Source organism: Humulus lupulus, chromosome 1 (assembly GCF_963169125.1).
Source record: "Humulus lupulus chromosome 1, drHumLupu1.1, whole genome shotgun sequence".
NCBI lineage: Eukaryota > Viridiplantae > Streptophyta > Magnoliopsida > Rosales > Cannabaceae > Humulus > Humulus lupulus.
In genome coordinates, this window is record NC_084793.1 from 208,123,998 (window position 1) to 208,138,863 (window position 14,866).

Sequence of the window (14,866 nt, forward strand, 5' to 3'; positions counted from 1 at the left end):
ATTCCCTCATCATTAGAAATTCTTCCAATATATTGACTAGCTGATTTTACTGGACCTATTGTTTAATCTCCTCAATATCAATGGAAGGCCCAAATAAATCTTACACTTGAAAATGCATTGGCCTTTATTATTTACGTTCACATTTCCTTTAATTTGGGTATGTCTCCCATTTTCTATGGGAACCAAATAAGGAAAAATTATAATAATAATAGGAATTTTCTTCTATTTTGAAAATCCAATTTCACATTTGTGTCATGTTTTTACACACCTTTGCAATATCAAGCTTTTCACCAATATCGACTGAGTTTACAGGTCAAATTGTATGTATAATGGGCTATGAAAAACATACAATAACTCTATTCATAATATATTGCCTAAAACTTGGTTTTTCTTTCCCAGATTTAACTTAAATATGGACGAGGTAGGAAGTTTGCAAGAAACATCAAATTGGGAAAATATACTACAATCTTTGGGGATTGAGAAACTCGCAAATGATATTGAGACGGAGGATGTCCAGGGAAAGGTCTTGGAGTCCCTTGAAGAGTGGGAGGATTTTTATTACACATACTCTTTATGGGTAGGCTTCAGCGTCCGCAAAGCAAATGTACGGAAAAAAAATGGGAACATCACCATGAGAAAATGGGTATGTTCAAAAGAAGGTTTCCGCAAACACATGGAAATTGACAAGGTCGGTGGGAGCAAATGAAAAACATCTATTACTAGGACTGGTTGCCAAGCTAGTTTTCGAGTCGTAATGATGGGCGATGAGGGTCCGTGAATTTGCATGGAATTCCAACCTCTACACAACCATGACAAGGTAGCATTAGATGAGTTGCGATTTCTGAGATCAAACCGTTCCGTGTCAAAAACCCTAGTTGCTCAAGTGAGGTCAATGAACCAAGTTGGGATAAGAACTTCACACATCATCTCCCACTTGGCAATGCAGTCTGGTGGATATGAAAGGATGCCTTGCCAGCTACGAGACGTTTACAACAAGGTTGCCCATGTCAAAAGAAAAGAGAAAAGATGTACAGATTCAGATGGTGCTTTGGGATATTTGGATTGTCTGTCAAAGAGGGATCCAAATTTCTTCATTCAATATCAATGTGATGTGGACAAAAGATTGGGGAACCTATTCTGGGCGGACGAATATTCTCGACGGGATTTCGTCGCATTCGGTGAGGTTATTGGATTTGACACAACATATATGACAAACAAATATAATAAACCCCTGACAATTATTTTGGGCGTCAATCATCATTTCAAGACCTGCATATTTGGAATGGCACTACTTAACTCCAAGGATGAGCAAACTTACTTTTGGTTGCTTGAAAAATTTATTGAATGCCACAATCATGTAACACCAAAGGTTGTGGTGACAGATGGAGATGGAGCTATCAAAAATGTTGTCTTGAAGTACTTCCCAAATGCAACTCATCGGTTGTGTGCGTGGCACCTGTGTACCAACGCTTTAAAAATTTCAAAAGACCCCCGATTCTTACAAGGATTTCAAGATGTCATGTACAACTATTACACAATAGAGGAATTCATGCAAAAATGGGGGGAATTAATACACAATTTTGACCTCCATTCTAGCCAATGGTGCACCAACACTTATCACAGTCGTCGTTCATGGGCAGAGACATACCTAAGAGGGAAATTTGTCACCGGAATGCGGACCAACCAAAGATGTGAGTCCATGAATTCAAGTATTAAAAAATTCCTACATGCAAGTTATAGTCTCTGTGAATTCGTTACCTCGATTGACGTTGCTATGACAAAGTTGAGGCACGTCGAGAGAGAAGATGATTACAATAGTCGACACAGTAGTCCTCCAATACCAGGTCCCAAAAATTCTCTTAAGACGTGCCAAATTATACACTAGAAATATGTACTATAAAGTGGCTGATCAAATCAAAGCGGAACATGCGTACTTTGTCAACAATTGTGAAGACAACGGTGAATCATTCTCCTACAGTTTGTCAAAGTTCCAACACAAGGATAGAGTGTACAACGCTCATTACCACCCACAAGAGGATACATTCACCTGTCACTGCTTTCTTTTTGAGACAGACGACTATCCGTGTAGACATATTTGGGCCGTAATGAAATACTGTCATATGAAGATAGTACCACAGTCTCTCCTACTGAAACGGTGGAGTAAGAATGCAAAAGCAGACCTCCCCCTCAAACTAAAGCAACACTCCACAGAAAAGCAACAGTTATTTGAAATGGCTAGGCAGGCATCCCTCGCTTTGGATACAAACTTGTTGAGCTATTACGCTTCCAAGTCTGAGCAATCTTACACCAAAGCGAAACAAGAAGTGGCAACACTAACTGCAATGTTCAAGGATGCAGTTCCATTGGAATCAAACACCGGTGACAACGACTCGAGACGATATCAAACCTATCAAGAAAATGAAAACATTACCAGGGACCCAACACCTTGTAGAACTAAAGGATCCGTCTATGCAAGAAACAATAAGGACAATGTTACGATAGATATGTCGGATGGAGCCGTTAAAACTAAAAGGAAGTGTTCGAACTATTATTATACAGACCACAATCGAAGAACATGCCCTCAGCTGGTCGGTCTACCGCTTCCTCACAGTCAACAACCCTCACCAAGTAAGAGAGCTTAGCATTCGGCTAAATTCGACGAATCTAGATGACCATCGAACTTTATGACAGAATGATAGTGCAATTGACTAAGTGTCTATTTTCGTAGGCTTTCTGTCCTACTTAACAATTAAAGTGTTTTGTAATGGTTTAGGTGGCTGAATTAGTATAACAATTGCATTAATGTAAGTGAATTCAAATTGTAGCTAAATAGTAGATTTGTTTCAATGGTAAAAAATTATTGATTATGGCAGTTTAATCATATTTTTAATGTTTTAGAAAGGTAGATTAATGATAATCAAATGACCAATCCTAAATATACGTTCCTTTTTTAGTGACGCTTCACTCTAATTGATAAAATTAGATAACAAATTGACTGTAATCGTTTCTTCTCTTTCTCTTCATTATATACCATGCGTATCACTATTATTGAAATTTCATTAATTGTACATTAAAGAGTAAATTAGTAAAAATAGTCATCTTCACAATTAAAATGAAGGATTACAAAATATGAAATAATTACACTTACTTAATCATATCGTGTAGATTCGAGCCTACTATCTATACTTACGAGATTTTAATAGTAAGTAACTTTGTTAGCTTTTTTAATTGATTGCTTAAAGTATATATGCTTCTCACCAAATAGGCATAAAATCATTCAAACCATGTTTAAAGCATAATATTAATATGAATTAGGTAATTAATTAGGATAAAAAAAAAAAAAAAATTCATTGTTAATGCAACTCACCAAACTTGTTTATTACTATTTCAAATTTACCAATATTATTCTATTAAGTAAACTAATAATATTGTTATCTTTATCGTTAATTAGGATAAAAAAAAAAGTGTTAATTAGTTTTGATTTTAGCAGTCCTCATTGTTTGACTAACTTTTCACTACAATATTCAATACTGCGTCTTCTGATATATTAATTGATCACTACTTTGTCTGCTGGTAACATAACAAAAGGGGAAGATATATTAAATAAAACATCTTCATTACAAAAATTTATCTTAGGTGCCCCATTCATAACTTTGGGCCTAATAAAAAAAAATCTCAATTTTAAAGTTTATTTCACTATAATAGACCCTTTTTGTTTGGACCGTGCTCATGGACTAGGACTGGCCCATCTACCTGTGTTAAATAGTATGTGTTGCGAAATCATAAACAATGTGCAAAATAGTAAGAACAATGTACTAAATGTACAGTCAATGTAAAAAAACAACAAATATGTTATGAAGCTACAAATTACCAAAAGACCAAAAGTTCAAGAAGTACAATTACCAGAAAACCACCCCCAACATGTAACTATTCACATTAAATATTATAAAATCGGTTATCTCCGGTGGCTTGCACAGTTGCATTAATTGTGCGATGGGACAAACTACACTATTTAGCCTCACTTTTTATTAGAAATAGTGTTACAATGTCAGTCCAATAGTAGTACAAATTTGGGCCCCCTTTGACTATTTTCTGACTGAACCGTTCCGTGAACGGAATATAATCCAAGGCCATATATATATGTGTTTATCAGATTTCAATTACATTATGTTTTCAACTTTGTACATAGTTAATATAGTAAATAATTAAGAAACTACACAGACTATATTAACTGTATAATGAAAACAATTATAGTCTATTTTTTTCACTGAGCATTCTTTTACCACCTTATTTCATTTTCTCAATCTATATATAATTAGCTGTAACATGAAAAAAAAATCATTATATAATAGACAATGAAAATATAAAATGAATTATTTTTTTGTTTATAATTATAATTGTCAAAATTAAAAGGTGTTTTTGTTTTTAATTTAAATTTGAATTCTTGAAAGAGAAAAGTTGAAATAAAAAAACCATATATAAGAGAAAATTAATGAATAATTAATGGGTTTGAATTAATTATTATAATAATATTTTAACCCTAATTATCAACCATATTTATTTCTTAATTCATTGATGTACGCCCTAAATATCCACACATATTGGTGAGTTAGAAAATGGCCTAATTCGATCTGACACGTGTAGATCGTCCACCCAGAGCTGTGTGTTACGGGCCTCCTTCTGTCCCGCCCGAGCTGATTAGAGAGTTAAGTGCTACATGGAGGCATCGTGTAGCAGAAATATGAGTGTCACGAGTTGGCGCCACATTAAGCTCGTGATGCAGCAGAGATCTGACACCCAAATCCTTGTAAAGTCATAAACGTGCATATATAAGACATCAAGTGTCTATTCTATTCTTGAATTCTCGGACACGCAGTATAAACATACGTGTTCAGACATCCCACGCCTGATTTGGGCCATGCGGCCCATTATCCCTCCTTACCTATTGATTAGACCACACTTCACTGCAAAGTTTAGGAATTAATCATCCGTGTCACAGATATGAAGTGAAGGATAAAGAGATCACGAGATGACCCCATTGCCAACCCAGATATCTTCTTCCTATAAATACCAAGACCCTGGGTAGTGCAAGGGGTTGGCATATTTTTGTAAAGAAACACTCTGTAAGAAATAGTCAAGAGATATCAATAATATCACCTGGTGGACTAGAGGGATTTTAACCTTCGAACCACCTAAAAAGAAAGGAGTGATCATCTATAGTTATTTTCATATTACGGTTCACCAATTAGCACTAATCCATCCCATTTATTCGTATAGTTACCTGTTGGCGAAGAACCGCGTCAACAGTTTGGTGCTTTCGTTGAGAGGATTTAGATTGGTGCTATCGCAAAAACCTGATCATGGTGGTTACTCGTTCGAGACATGGTAACGAGGCGGATCAACATGATGGGCAGAAGGCCCACCATGCCGCCATATCCGATGAACAAAACCCCGAGATCCAGCAGCGATCGGGAAAGCAGCTGATGGGCCAGGATGACACCAGGAGTTCGGCGCCCCGACCGCCAAATCCGAACCCGGGTTTCCTGACAGCGATAGAGATGGAGAACATACAGTTGAGGAGTCAGCTATCCAAAGCAAGTAAGCAAATCGAAGAAGTCTTGGCCCGGCTACCCCCTCTTACAACCGACGTTAACGTCAGAAAGAGGCAAAGTGGGACCCACAAGTCCCACAGGGATTATCGGTCCAGGCCCAGTCAATCAGTCAGAACCTCAACCCTGAGTTTTGCACCCACATCACACCACAACCAGGAAACTGTGTTTGGGGAGTTTCCCAGGGCCAATCAACAATTCAGCCGATCAGTTCGAACTGCGACTCCTAGCTCAATTCCACCATTGAACGCTCACAGAAGGGCTCGTGGCAGCTCGCGGAGGAGATCTGGGGTAGGCTCGCAAAGACAGCCTGCTCCAGCCAGCCCTCCCATGCCGCGGTCAGACCGTCGGGCGCAGGATGCTAGAGATGGTAGAGTAGAGCGGCCACGAGCTAATTTGATCCGCCCGGACGGGACTAGGATCGCGTCACCAGTTAGGCATCCCCCGTCGTCGATAAGATACCCATCTCCTCCCCGTCTAGTTCGAGACATTTCGACACACGAGAATAGCAGAAGAAATCCTCCTCCCGCTGGTCTTTCCCATCGCAACCGAACACGCGGGGAGGTCCCGGATCCTCACCGCCAGCAGCAGGCTGCAAGCTTTTCCAATGGGAGTTACTGGACTGGGAACCACCGAAGTGGAAGATCCGGTGGAGACCTGCGTAATCGCTTGAGTTCAGCGCAAAGCCCTCAGGCCACCTCGAGGGCTGACCTTCGAGATCGCCTCAACTCGCAAAGAGGAGATCCGGCTAGAAATGGAAGTCATGCTCACTGAGGGGATGGTCCTTCCAAAGTACGTGACAGTGGGAATGTCCCACCTAACCAAGCTCAAGCTTGGAGGGACAGTAACCCGCCTAAGGTGTACAATGGAACTAGAGATGTTGAACAACCCCAGAACAACCAAGAGATTAAGGACCAAACCCTAGAGCGTTTAGCTCAGATGGAGGAAATGATGAAAAAGCTCTTGTCAGAAAAAGAGAAAGACGAGTATGACTCGAGGGACGAACTCGAGCTTTTCGCCCCCAACATAGCAGCCACAACATACCCGCCAGGTTTACGGATGCCCCACCTATCTAAGTTCGATGGAGACGGAGCCCCGTCGGATCATTTGGGTATGTTCAACACCTTGATGATGGCCCATAACATCGGCCTCGAGCTGAGATGCTTGATATTCCCTTCCACCTTAACTGGGCCAACTAGGCAATGGTTCAAGTAGTGTAAAAAGCATTCCATCAGCTCGTGGAAGAATTTTTCTGCTGACTTCAAGAGGGCATTCCGAGCTTCTCAAGCTGCCCGCGTGAAAGCTTACACCCTGGTGAATGTGAAGCAACAACCCGGGGAACCTTTGAAAGCTTACCTGAGCAGGTTCGCAAATGTCACGACTCGAGCCAGGGATGCAGACGATAGTTCCAAGCTTATCGCCATGAGGACTGGAATCCTCGTTGGAGGCGGGCTATGGAAAGAGATACAGAGAAGAGGTGTTAGCTCCGTGGATGAATTCCAGAACAAGGCCCAGCAATGGATAAACCTGGAAGAGGCATGAGCGTCGGTCGCGGGAACCAGCCAAACCCTTGATCAGCCCGTTGGAGTGGAAACGGATGTCGTAAAAATGACTCAAACCATTGCACAGAATAACCAAGGGGTGGAGGTAAGAGAAAAGGGAGTAGTGAGGGCGGCCAGCACGGTCTAAAGAAGAACAAGCCCGTGGAAAAATTTAAGCCAGCCTACGCAGCTTATACCGAGCTCACAAACACTAGGGAACACATTTTCCTAGCAAACTCTGCCTGCCTCCCCTGGAAAAAGTCGGAGCCTTTGAAACACCAGAAGGCTAAGAGGGACCCTTCCAAGTTCTGTCGATTCCACAACGACATTGGCCACAACACTGACGATTGTAGGCATTTGAAGGATGAGATCGAAACACTCATCAGAGTCGGACCTTTGGCTCAATATGCGCGGAACCGAGTTCCTACCAGTCAGCCAGCTCCGGAAGCTCCGGTAAATCATCCCGGGCCCCGGATAAGTAAGGATACCCCTCCTCCTGTAATAGGAGGAGAGATATCCACAATATCCGGAGGCCCCCATTTGGCCGGCACGAGCAGAGGTGCCCAGAAGAGATATGTCAATGAGTTGAAGGCTTATAGCAGAGTGGAATTCGTCCCGGAGCAGCATCTACCCAAACAGCAGCGATTGGAGAGGCAACCAATCATTTTTACCGAGGAAGACGCTAGTCACGTCCAGTTCCCCCATAACGATCCTCTAGTCATAATTGCCCAACTCGCCAACCAGAGAGTTAGGCGAGTTAGGAGGATACTAGTCGATAATGGGAGTTCGGTGAACCTGCTGTTCCGGTCTACGCTGGAGAAAATGGGATTGTCTGTCACCAAGCTGAAGGCCACCTCCATGATGCTGTATGGTTTTTCCGGAGAAGGGTCGGTAGCGATAGGAATAATCGAGCTAGTAATAACCTTGGGAGAGGGGCCTCGAACTGTCTCTAAGATCCTCGAATTCATGGTTATCGACTGTCCCACCGCCTACAATGTTATTCTGGGCTGACCTACGTTGATGGAATTTGAGGCCATTACCTCTATCCGCCATCTCGCAATCAAATTCCCCTCCTCTATGGGGATATGTATGGTCCGAGGTGATCAGCTCGCTACTAGGGAATGTTATAGCATCTCCATGAAGGGAAAATCACGACCCGGGCAGCAGACGATGACCATTCAAAGCGGAGATGAGGAATCTCAGGAAGTAGGACCTACTCCTGAGATAGAAAAACCTCAAGAAGCCAATGGGGAGGGGTTCACCTTGAATGATGATATCGACCCCAGGATAGGCGAAGATAGATCCGAGCTCCAGGCCATCGAAGAGCTCGAAGAGGTGAGCATCGACCCGAAAGACCCCTTGAAGGTGGTGAAGCTCGGGAAAAACCTGTGTAATAAGAGGAAGACAGAGCTGCTGAATTTTCTACAGGAGAATCAAGATGTGTTCTCCTGGTCTCACGAAGACATGATAGGGATCAGCCCAAGCGTCATCATGAACACCCTCAACTTGGACAAGAACATGCCTGTGAAGTCCCAGAAACAAAGGCGCCTGGGCACGACACGAGCTGAGGCCTTAGAAGAGGAAGTAGCTCGGCTTTTAAGGTGTGGTTTTATTCGTGAGGCAAAATACTCGATCTGGGTCGCCAATCCTGTTTTGGTCCCGAAGCCCAACGGGAAGAGGTGGACCTGCATCGACTTTTCCGATCTGAATAAAGCTTGCCCTAAAGATTGCTTCCCCTTCCCGAGAATTGACCAATTGGTGGATGCCACTGCAGGGCACGAGCTCATGTCCTTTATGGATGCATACTCAGGCTATAACAAGATCGCCATGAATCCTGCGGACTAGGAACACACTAGCTTCATGACCCCAACTAACGTTTATTGTTACAAGGTCATGCCCTTCGGGCTAAAGAATGCAGGAGCTACATATTAGAGATTGGTCAACAGGATGTTTGCTAATCAGATCGGGAAAAACATGGAAGTGTATGTTGACGACATGTTGGTCAAGTCGAAAACTGCCGATAACCATGTCCCCAACCTGAAGGAGTGCTTTAAGATTTTAAGACAGTACGGCATGAGGCTGAGTCCCCAAAAATGTACATTCAGGGTTGCGTTAGGAAAATTTCTAGGTTTCATAGTCAACACCAGAGGAATAGAGGCGAACCCTGATAAAATCAGGTCGCTACTCGAAATGCCATCACCCCGGTCGTGAAAAGACGTCCAAAGTCTAACAGGAAGGGTGGCAGCCCTTAATCGGTTCATTTCCAAATCAACCGACAAGTGTTTGCCATTCTATAACCTGCTCTGGGGAAATGAAAATTTTGAGTGGACCGATGAGTGTGAGCGTGCTTTCCTCGACCTAAAAGCACACTTAGCTGAGCCACCCGTGTTATCTAAACAAACAGCAGGAGAGCCTCTTTTTCTTTACCTAGCTGTAACGGAAGATGTAGCCAGCGCCGTGCTGGTTCGTGAGGAGGACCGGTCTCATAAGCCGGTCTACTACATTAGCAAGAGGCTTCTCGGAGCTGAGTCTAGATATCCGACGATGGAAAAGATGGCGTTCTGCCTTATCACGGCCTCCGGAAGCTCAGTCTGTACTTCCAGTCCCATTAAATCCACGTCATAACCAATCAACCTTTAAGGCTGGTTTTGCAAAAACCTGAGGCATCGGGGCGTCTTTTGAAGTGGGCTATCGAGCTCAACCAATTCAAGATACTGTACGTGCCGCGTACTACGATCAAAAGCCAAGCTCTGGCTGATTTTGTAGCAGAGTGCACGGGATTCCAAGAGGAACCAATGGAAGAACTGGTACGAGCCTCGTGGGAAGTCTTTGTGGATGGTTAATCTAACGAGAACGGATCCGGAACTGGAGTCATTTTGATATCCCTGGAGGGACATCGTTTCCACTCCGCATTGCGATTCAGATTCGAAGCATCCAACAACGAGGCCGAATACGAAGCTTTATTGGTTGGGCTAAGGGTGGCTCAGGAGCTGAAGGCCAGCTCCATCCAGTGCTATAGCGATTCCCAGCTCGTGGTAAACCAGGTGTCAGGAGAATACCAAGCGCTGGGAACCAAGATGGCGGCCTACCTAGCCAAGGTAAAGACGGAGCTGTCCGCATTTGAGCACAACCTAGTTGAATAGATACCTCGGGAGCAGAATGCCAATGATGACGCCTTAGCAAAGCTCGCCACCTCCGGGGAGGCCGAAACCTTGGGCCTGGTACCGATGGAATTCTTGGAAAGGCCAAGCATAAAGGAAGCCAGGAGGGAGGTCGAAATGATCGACGCCAGGCCAACCTGGATGACTCCCATAGTCGAGTACCTCACAACAGGAAAGTTACCTAAAGAGCGAAATGACGCGAGAAGGATACTTTACCAAGCTCTGAGGTATACAATGGTAGACGGGACGTTGTGCCGACGTGGTTTTCTTTACCTCTTCTTCGGTGTGTTTTGTCAAGCGAAGCGGAAACTATTCTGCAGGAGCTCCATGAGGGATTTTGTGGAGATCACACTGGGGGCAAAACCTGGCCTTGAAGATATTAAGGCAATGATATTATTGGCTCACTCTGTCGAAAGATTCGATTTCCTATGTCCAAAAGTGCGACAAGTTCCAGCGGTTCGCCACTGGGGAATTGATTTAGTTGGTGCCCTGCCCACGGGAAAAGGAGGAGTTCGCTATGCGGTGGTGGCTATTGACTACTTCACAAAATGGGCAGAAGCGGAGCCCCTGGCGACGATTACATCAAAGAGGGTCCTCGACTTTGTGGTTAAGAATATTGTCTGCCGATTCGGGCTGCCAAAGAAGATCGTGTCGGATAACAGAACCTAGTTCGATAGCGACCTCTTCACCGAATTCTGAGAGAGGCACGACATAATTAAAAGCTTTTCCTCCGTGGCCTACCCCCAGGCTAATGGACAGGTCGCGGCTGTGAACAAGACACTAAAAGCAAGCCTTAAGAAGAGGTTGGATGAAGCCAAGGGAGTTTGGCCTGAACAGCTCCCCCAGGTGCTGTGGGCGTACCGGACCTCGCACCGAACTTCGAAGGGTCACACTCGTTTCTCCCTGACTTTTGAGAGCGAGGTCGTCCTTCCTGTCGAAACAAAGAAAGCCTCACATAGAGTCCGGGCATTTGACCAAGACCAGAGCGACAAATTGCTCAGCGCGTCCCTCGACCTAGTTGACAAAAAACGAGAAGCTTCACAGCTGCAGCTCGCGCATTATCAACAAAAGATCACTTGTTATTTCAACTCAAAGGTCAAGAGACGCATCTTTAACTTAGGCGACCTGGTGCTCCAAAGAGTCTTCTTAGCCGGTAAGGATCCCAAGGACGGAGTTTTAGGACCAAATTGGGAAGGACCCTATCAGATAATAGAGGTTGTGAAGGAAGGGACCTTTAAATTAGCTCGACCTAATGGAGAAGCAGTCCCACAGACATGGAACGCCATACACCTAAAGAAATATTATCAATAGTCGTACTTTTGTAAGGCTTAATTATGAAAGCTGCCTTGTTTTATTAAAAAATGAGAAGTACTTTTGCATATCGTTGTATGTTTCTATGTGTGGGTAGTGTTAGAAGAGTGTGTTCCAAGTAACCAAAAAAGATCTCTTATATGTCCTGGATACAACCAGGTCCTAAAAACTTAGAAGTTAGTTAAATTGACTAACCATTGTTTTTCCTAAAGAGCACGAGGTGTTGATAAAATTAACACGAACTAAGTTTAAAATCAAATATGTCCTGGATGCAACCAGGTCCTAAAAACTTAGAAGTTAGTTAAATTAACTAACCAGTGTTTTTCCTAAAGAGCACGAGGTGTCGATAAAATTAACACGAACTAAGTTTAAAATCAAATATGTCCTGGATGCAACCAGGTCCTAAAAACTTAGAAGTTAGTTAAATTGACTAACCAGTGTTTTTCCTAAAGAGCACGAGGTGTCGATAAAATTAACACGAACTAAGTTTAAAATCAAATATGTCCTGGATACAACCAGGTCCTAAAACTTAGAAGTTTATTCAAATTGATTAATCGATGTTTTTCTTAAAAAGCACGAGGTATCAATAACAATTAACGCGGACTAAGTTTTTAAAGTTAACCGTCCTAGATACATCCAGGTCCTAAAAACTTAGAAGTTTGTTAAAATTGACTGGCAATGCTTTGTAGTTTCGAAGAAAAAGTCAATAAACTGACGCAAACTAAGTTTTTACCAAACACAATATTAAAAATAGATTGAAATGAAGGTCAGGGAAATAAATTGTCTCGACGAAGAAAAACCTCGTGGTAAAAGATTACAAGTAAAAAAAAAAGAATACAAGTCCTAGGCCCCCCCAAGCCGCTCTGATGAAGTCACCCCTTCAGCCTCCTGCTCGCCAGCAGCGGAAGTCTCCCCAGCTTAGAAGGCGGCTCCTGTTGAAGGCGGGCCTTGAACTTCTCGAGGAATGGCTCCCACACCTCAGGCGCCAGGAAGGAGAAGTCGCCATCCTGGTTGAAGGCCCAGCAGTGATAGAGCATGGCCTCCATGGAGGAGCTAGAAGACGCCCTCTCTGCCACGGTGGCAGCCTCGGCCTCCAACTGCTTAGCCTTGGCCTCCTCGAGCTCGGCCTTCGCAGCAGCCAAGGTGACCTGTGCAGCCTCGGTCTCCATTTGCTTAGCCCTGGCCACCTCCAGTTCGGCCTTCGCAGCAGGCATGGCGACCTGCACGGCCTTTTCACTTTCTTTGGCAGCCGTCAGGGCAGCCTTGGCATTTTGCTCTTGCTGTTTTGCAGACGCGAGAGCGGCCTGAGCAGTCTGGAACTCACCTCTGATCTCGTCAAACCTGGCCCTGGACCGAGCTATGCTATGGTGTAGAGCCAAAGCCGCCTGCAAAGACATAGATAGTAAGGCATGTGCTGGAAAGCAAGCAAAGAAGCATGTGCTGAGAAGAAAACAAAGAAAGTTAACTAAATAAACTTACTGTGTGGGTCATCCCCAGTGAAGACTCCATAACATTCTCGGGGCTCCTCGTCTCGATCTCCCATAAGTCCCTCGGGGTGGCGTTGTAGTAATGATCCACCGTATAGCTCGCGGTCTCGTAAACCGTCCCTCGGAAGGCCTTGGGGATTTTCTCCAAGGCCTGAGTGTTAACCGGGATGCGCACGGTGGGAGTGGGAGCTGGCAGAGTTCCAGGTGGTGCCTCCTGTTCCCGAGTAGGGACCGGAGGTCGCGGGGGAGGTGGGGGCATGTTCTCTACGGCAGCTGGGACCTGGCCCCTCCCCTTAGCGGGAGACTTAGAGGTGGTCCCGGGAGGAGTCTTCTTGGTCAGCCGGGGTTTCTTGACTAGTGGCCCGGCCGATCCAGAGGAAGGGTTCCCCCCTTGGAAGATGGACCGCAGGACATTGTCACTAGGCTGGGCCATCTCTTCGCCTGAAACAAAAAAAGAAGGGAGCGTTAGTATACATGTAAGGTTACTTCATTACAAGAAAAGTCTAAAGATGTATTGCGAAGGTCCTACCCTCCGAGCTGGAGGAGGAATCTAGTGCCACGACCTCCGGCCTCGGAGCTTCTATGGGGGAGTCTAAGTCTATAACTTCACGAATGAGAGGGAGCTCTGGGTCCGGATCCGCCTCAGGACTGGACTCCTCTACATACTGCCTAAGCCCCGGAGTGACTACACCCTCTAGAAGGGAGGGCCACAACCTAAGGTTGGTCTCGTACTCCTCAAAAAAGGCCGACCTAAAAGCCAGGGTGTTGTCTACTACTACAGTTCCCCTAGGGCGGCCCATATCATGGCGCAACACTAGTTGATCTACACACTGGAGTAGGGTTATGTTAAGGTCTGGGTCATCTCGATGGCGATGTACGAGCTGGCTTGGGTTAAACCTAGCCAGCCTTAGGTCTGTGGCAGCCCTGTCTAAGTCCCTAAACAGATATGGGTTACCTTGGCCGGAGGGGTCGGCTGTTGCCCCGGACTGAATCTGATCTGCATCGATGCCCTGAGCAGCCTCGAGAGCCCGCTTTCGTCGCACGAGCGACACCTCATCTTCCTTGTCCTTCTCGTCACTGTTCGTAGCATCCCCCTCGGGGACAGGCACCAGCTCGTGAGCTACTGGGATAGCCCACGACCTCCTTAAGGCCAGAGTCTGGCCTGGAGAAATCAACTTACACACCAGCATCGTCTCATCAGATACGAGCTGGCGGTAGTCTTTTTCGCTTGGTGGGAGCCCCGCCAAGGTGTCGTATTGACCCCCAAGGGTCACCGATTTGGTCGTCCTCGCAAAAATAGTTGCACGATGATGTTCAAGTCAACATGCATGAAAATAAATAAAGCAATGTGGTGATTTTGCGAGCTGAAAATAGAGAGAACTTACGAGGACGGTTGAAGTAGTGGTATTCGCAGTTGCGAAACCCCGTCGACATGAAGAACTGGTCCTTGAAGTCGTTGGGGTGGCTGGGCAGCTCAATGACTCTGGGAGAGTTGGGAAAATGGGTCAAATAGTAGAACCTGTCACCTCGGCCCCGCTGATCCGGGCTGGCTTTGAGGCAGAAGAAGAAAAGTATGTTCACTGGGGTCGGGACCTCCCACTCATGCCTCAGGAAGAGGTACCTCAGCCCTGCTAGCAAACGGTAGGAGTTAGGGGGAAGTTGGAAGGGAGCCAGCTTCACGTAATTCAGAAAATCCGCGAAGTACTGGTCCAGAGGTAGGAAGGCCCCGACCTTGAGGTATTCGTCGCTCTAAGCCG

At 44.9% G+C, this 14,866-nt stretch overlaps 2 protein-coding genes across 2 annotated transcripts; one reads left to right on the forward strand and one right to left on the reverse strand.

Annotated features, from left to right (window-relative positions):
* The first annotated feature begins 784 nt into the window (after window positions 1–784).
* On the forward strand, window positions 785–1,885 carry LOC133828213 (protein FAR-RED IMPAIRED RESPONSE 1-like). The gene has a single exon (XM_062258850.1). The coding sequence runs from the start codon at window positions 785–787 to the stop codon at window positions 1,883–1,885; it is 1,101 nt and encodes a 366-aa protein (XP_062114834.1).
* Window positions 1,886–12,147: 10,262 nt separating this feature from the next.
* LOC133825525 (uncharacterized) lies at window positions 12,148–13,541 on the reverse strand. The gene is made up of 2 exons (XM_062258455.1): window positions 13,102–13,541; window positions 12,148–13,007 (listed from the first exon to the last, which is right to left on the reverse strand). The coding sequence occupies exons 1-2, from the start codon at window positions 13,366–13,368 to the stop codon at window positions 12,495–12,497; spliced, it is 780 nt and encodes a 259-aa protein (XP_062114439.1). The 5' UTR covers window positions 13,369–13,541; the 3' UTR covers window positions 12,148–12,494.
* Window positions 13,542–14,866: the final 1,325 nt, after the last annotated feature.